The 6,195-nt window shown below is 43.2% G+C and overlaps 1 protein-coding gene across 1 annotated transcript; it reads left to right on the top strand.

Moving 5' to 3' along the window:
- The first annotated feature begins 5,209 nt into the window (after positions 1-5,209).
- Positions 5,210-5,866, top strand: LOC128401664 (histone H2A.Z-like). The gene has a single exon (XM_053364989.1). It carries the CDS (start codon positions 5,323-5,325, stop codon positions 5,707-5,709), a length of 387 nt encoding a protein of 128 aa, XP_053220964.1. The 5' UTR covers positions 5,210-5,322; the 3' UTR covers positions 5,710-5,866.
- The last annotated feature ends 329 nt before the right edge of the window (positions 5,867-6,195 follow it).

Here is a 6,195-nt window from a genome sequence, read left to right as displayed (position 1 = left end):
TAGTTGCCAATGAGGTCTTACGTTGGTTGGAGAGTGATTCTCCTAGGGAGATAAAGTAGCAGGATTTATGTGTGGGAGAGAGGGTGGGGTGAATTTGTGTGAATAAGCAAATACATCTTTGCATTGCTGGGTTTTAAAATAACAATACAGCAACAAGATTTGCAGGATTCACCAGTGACATTGTCTCACTTGGTCACCAACCTGACCCACAGTAGGGGGCATACCCTCAATCTGATTTTTGCTTTGGTGTTGAGGTTAATGGTCTGGAAATAGGGAGGGTTTCGGTGACCCCATTGTCATGGACAGACCACTTCCAGTTGACGTTTGGGCTAACAGTACCAACTTTCCCCTGTGGGGACGGGAGACCTGTCAGGGTGGTCTGTCCTTGGAGACTTATGAACTCCAACGGATTCCTGAATGCTCTAGGGGATTTTCCAGCAGATACAACTAGTGATCCTGCCCAGATCCTGCCTTGCTATGGAACAGCAAGATGTGGAGGACCATAGATGCGGTTGCACTGTGGAGCTACATGTGATGAAACACACTAGGGTGCAGGTGACGGAAGTAACACTATGAAGATGACCAAACACATGCTAGAGCCCATACGGGTACCTACTGAATGGCAAGAAGAGGGTCTTCTTCATTTCTTCCATCCATTGGCCAGTGAAGCTCTTCAGGGTGTCAACAAGTATATCAGAAGATGGAGCATGGGACACCTCTATGATTCGCTTCCTGGGCACTTTGAGGACAGAGTCATTTGTCTCCACAGAGAGTGAGATACTAAAACTGATGCAGCCCCAAATGAGCTGTCCAGTCCATTCCATTTGCATAGGTCAGGTGGCTTGAGAAAGTAAGTTTGCCATCTGTTCAAAATTTGCCAGAGACTGGACTTTCGGTGCTTCCTGCCATAATGGAGGCAGCTCCCATGTTAGCAGAGACTGACAGCGGATCGCAAACAAGGATGAATGAGGGTAATTGTCCTTGCAAGCCCCCTCCAGGGTCGGGGGGGTGAGCTCCACTCGCAGATCATCTGATACCTGACTCTCGTCCTGACACGGAGACAGGATGCAGGAGGCACTGAGTGCAAAGCAATTTGCTTATTGGTAACCCTCCGACACACCATTATAGGCAGGGGTTCTTCTGTTTATTGGAAAGAAATTGGATCTAATTAACAGACGTGTACTGGACTAATGAGACAAGATAATCTGCTAAATGAATCAGGCACTGAGCGGCAACATTTTGATCTGGAGAGAAGAAGATTTTATTCGTAATGAAGTGTGGTATGTTGGGGGAGGGGAGCCTTTACCCTTTCTTTTTATATACCATGTTTGCTGCTTTATTGATTCGGCAAACCTCCCCATGAGAGTTAATGGAGTGATAAAAAGCAAGAGGAAATCACTGAGAACAAGATAATATTTATGGATTATTACAAAATATATGGAACCGTGAGATAATATTGATATGCTTAAAGCATCAAGCTCCTAATGAATCACAATGAGGGCTATGGCTTTTCATAGAATCATAGAATCATAGAGTTGGAAGAGACCACAAGGGCCATCGAGTCCAACCCCCTGCCAAGCAGGAAACACCATCAGAGCACTCCTGACATATGGTTGTCAAGCCTCTGCTTAAAGACCTCCAACGAAGGAGAATCCACCACACTCCTTGGCAGCAAATTCCACTGTCAAACAGCTCTTACTGTCAGGAAGTTCTTCCTAATGTTTAGATGGAATCTTCTTTCTTGTAGTTTGGATCCATTGCTCCGTGTCCGCTTCTCTGGAGCAGCAGAAAATAACCTTTCTCCCTCCTCTATGTGACATCCTTTTATATATTTGAACATGGCTATCATATCACCCCTTAACCTCCTCTTCTCCAGGCTAAACATGCCCAGCTCCCTTAGCCGTTCCTCATAAGGCATCGTTTCCAGGCCTTTGACCATTTTGGTTGCCCTCCTCTGGACACGTTCCAGTTTGTCAGTGTCCTTCTTGAACTGTGGTGCCCAGAACTGGACACAGTACTCCAGGTGAGGTCTGACCAGAGCAGAATACAGTGGCACTATTACTTCCCTTGATCTAGATGCTATACTCCTATTGATGCAGCCCAGAATTGCATTGGCTTTTTTAGCTGCCGCGTCACACTGTTGGCTCATGTCAAGTTTGTGGTCAACCAAGACTCCTAGATCCTTTTCACATGTACTGCTCTCAAGCCAGGTGTCACCCATCTTGTATTTGTGCCTCTCATTTTTTTTGCCCAAGTGCAATACTTTACATTTCTCCCTGTTAAAATTCATCTTGTTTGTTTAATTTTAATTTTAATTTTAATTTTAATTTTGAAGATCTACCATAGCTTTGCTGGGATGCCAGTTTGTTAGCTGCTGAATGTGGGATGCCAAAGATAAGCTGGAGAACTACCCGGGGCTATGGCGGGATGCCAGACCTTTTGTTAGGCTTTGATAAACAAGATGGCGTTTGACATGGAAAAATGCAACACTTGTGAGCAAAGAAGAGAAGAGAGAGAAAAAGTGGAAGCAGAGAGCCGTATATGGATTACAACATGAAGAATGAAGAAATAAAGGGAAAATAAACATCTCACAAAGAAATTTGCAGGACATAAACTCCTCTTGCAGAAATAAAATTTATTAAATATGCAGTTACAAATGAAAGTCATGGAACTAGTGGTTGTAAAATAAAGGATCAAGATCAGAGCTGTTGTAATTAGAATAATCAAGACTATGGAAGCAGAAAGAAATAAGAACTTTGTACCCTTCAATCCAGCACATGGGAAGTCACCCAAAATTGTTTAATTTGTTATTTGCATAATTGGCTGTTTACAATTACAATTACAATTGCATTGTAATTTGGTATTGTGATAATGTGGCTATTTTGGATCATTGTACGAACTTAATTCATTCCAGAGGTCCGTTCTTAACCTGAAACTGTTCTTAACCTGAGGTACCACTTTAGCTAATGGGGCCTCCCTCTGCCGCCGCTCAATTTCTGTTCTCATCCTGAGGTAAAGTTCGAAGTGTTTGTAACCCGAAGTGTTTGTAACCTGAAGTGTTTGTAACCTGAGGTACCACTGTAATTAAAAATTAATAGAAGTTGTTATACAAAATTTGCCAGAGACTGCTAATGTTTGGTACCAGATCCAATCTCCAGAATCTCCAAATATTGCCAAGAAAAATCCCTGTCTGAAACTCTGGACAGCCACCATCAGTCACTGTAGACAATATTGCGCTTGGTGGACTTGGTTTAAGGCAGCTTCCAAAGTTCCTATGAGATGCTACACGTGATGCTTTCTATTTAAAAGAACAAGAAAGCAAACAGGGCAACCCTGTGCCTGCTTCCATTGAAGCAAGTTGCACTGGGGTCAGTACGATTTATTCCCATGTGGGCATCGGATGCTGCAGCCATATCCTCACAAGATGCTTTCAGATACATATATTACTTGGGAGGTACATCAGTGCCTGTAAAAGGAATGAAAATACTGAGTGCAGTCAGAGTCAATCCATATTCGTTACTGTGAGTTATTATAAGCATCCAGTAAGGGAAACTAATCCATTTTGAGTTTCACAGTCTGTGTGTGTTTTGTCATTCAGAGCCCTGATTATATACTTTTGACAATAAATGTTCCCTTAGTGAACAGTCAAAGAAGCCTGTGATACCATAAATAAATTCATGTCTTTGGAAGTATTTATTGTGTATGGCAAACTAAGTAGCTGATTTAAATTCACAAAACTAGCAACCTGTTTTATTATTTCTCTCTCCACCCCCCACCCCCAACTGCTCATCTCAGTGCATTGCAAAATTATTATTGCATCCTATGAAGGGAAGCCCATTTTTAAATTTCTATTATTCAAGCCTATGTAGACTCTGCTTCAGGGACAGGCAACCATTCTCAGGCACATTCACCTCCATGCAACCCCACAAGAGCAACAGGCGCATGGTGAGCATAGTTAAACTGCAGCAGTGCAAAGTTAAAACTATGGAACTCACTGCCACAAGAGGCGGTGATGGCCACCAATTCAGATGGCTTTATAAGAGGATTGGACAAATTAATGGAGAAGAGGGATCAGTCCATGCTAGGAGGCAGCAATGCTTCTGAATGGCAGTTGCTGAAAACCACAGGAGGGGAGGGGGCTCTTGTGCTTGAATCCTGCTTGGCGGTTCCCTGTTGAAACATCTGGCTGGCCACTGTGAGAACAGGATGCTGGGCTAGATAGGCCATTGGCCTCATCCAGGAGGCTCTCCTTACGTTCCTGGTCCTGCAGCCAGCAGGTGGGCTTACCAAAATGGAAGGGCCCTCTAACTCAGCCGTCAGATGAAACGAGTGAATAGTAAAAGAACCCATACAAGTAACGCTGACAGAACCCCCCCCCAAGTAGAATAATAGAAGCATAACCACCCAACCCCACCCCATTCACCATTCCCCCCTCTGCCCCCCTTTCTCCTTTTTCCTACTTGTTTAAATCAATTCATGAACCAAGAACTTATACATTGACCACTAATAATGAAACATAAGTTGTAGATATTTTTCCACATTTATTATGCTATTTTTGTGATATACAAACAACATGAGAAAACTTGGTATACTTATTTGTATAACATTATTCTTGTTTATAAAACCCAATTAAAAAAAAAAAAGCTCTTTTTCTCAGCAAGCTCCCAGTTCATTTCCTCCTTTGGCTCTTCTCATTCTCACTGTTCTTAGCACTTCTGCCTATCATACCTTTCCCCCTCAGGGTGCCAAAATTCTTCATAAAATTTAATTAAGGCTTCATAATGCTCCATACAAGTTAACCCAAGTTTATTTTTACAAAAACCTTTAGGATGGAAGACTCAATGTGCTGAGTCAAAGAGGAATCACCCTTTCTCTGTGAGGAGGCCACAGATACGGAGACGCCAGGCTAATCAACATGCCTGCAAAGCCTCAGTCAAAGCCTTGCTGGGATCCTGCCTACCTGCCCCACATCGCTGGCTGCGTATTGTCACTCCAATCTGACACTTGCAGGAGTTGGTCTCTGTTGTGACGTGGGGTTTGTGATTTCAGCTCTCTTGACATAATATGCTGGAGACAGTTCTGTAGTAACACTTCTTTATTAAAGCAAACAAGACTGAGAACTGAGGAGGGGAGAGCTACATTTATAGGGACAGGGAACGAGGTAGAAAGGATACATTTTGGAGGGAACAATATCAGGCAATCACGGACGCAGTTTTGAATTGGAAGCCGCCGCCGAAGAATTGGGAGGGTGAAAGACGTCCATTGAGCTCCCTTCAACGTCTGTGAAGCGCCTTCCAGGAGGGGAAGCAGGCCTCGTTCGAGATGGCTGGCGGCAAAGCTGGGAAAGACTCTGGCAAGACTAAGACCAAAACAGTGTCCCGTTCGCAAAGGGCTGGCTTACAGTTTCCGGTGGGTCGTATTCATCGGCATCTAAAATCAAGGACTACCAGTCATGGACGTGTGGGAGCTACAGCTGCTGTGTATAGTGCTGTTATCTTGGAGTACCTCACAGCTGAGGTTCTTGAATTGGCAGGAAATGCATCCAAAGACTTGAAGGTGAAACGAATCACTCCCCGTCACTTACAGCTTGCAATAAGAGGTGATGAAGAACTGGATTCCCTAATCAAAGCAACAATTGCTGGTGGAGGTGTAATTCCACATATCCATAAATCTCTGATTGGAAAGAAAGGACAGCAGAAAACTGTGTAAAGAAGGAACATGGGATTCCTTATTAACTTGGGACTCAAATGCTCAGTTGTCCAGTGTTGGTGGATTTCCAGTGGACTGCATCTGTGAAACACTTTTTGCCTTTCTGTAACCTTGAAGCTGGAGCCCATCAAGCTTTCTAACAAACCAAAATTCTATATTTGAAGTCTTAACCTTATTTAAGTGTTACATGGCTTCAGAGAAGCTGTTGTTGTGGTTCTTGACTGTTTTAGATATGTTGGCCAAGGTGGTTGTCACCTATGGAAGCTAAGTCTCAGAAAAAGCTCAATATGGAGGCCAATTGGCCAAAATATTGGGAAATTTTGGAACAAGAAGGTGACAGACTGAAACTGCAGAGTTTTGAGAAATTAAAAGGCAAAGTGCGAGATTGGCTTCATTATTATCAAATAAGAGAGGCCTACAATTTGGACAAAAAAATTGGCTTCCAGGTGGAGAAATCAAAATTGGAAACAGAACTGTTAGAACCAA

This window comes from Podarcis raffonei, chromosome 14, assembly GCF_027172205.1.
Source record: "Podarcis raffonei isolate rPodRaf1 chromosome 14, rPodRaf1.pri, whole genome shotgun sequence".
NCBI lineage: Eukaryota > Metazoa > Chordata > Lepidosauria > Squamata > Lacertidae > Podarcis > Podarcis raffonei.
The sequence above is the reverse complement of the archived record's forward strand: the minus strand, read 5'-3'. Positions and strand labels throughout refer to the sequence as shown.

Coding starts and splice junctions, on each gene's coding strand:
- LOC128401664 (XM_053364989.1), top strand. CDS start 5,323: ATGGCTGGCGGCAAAGCTGGGAAAGACTCTGGCAAGACTAAGACCAAA.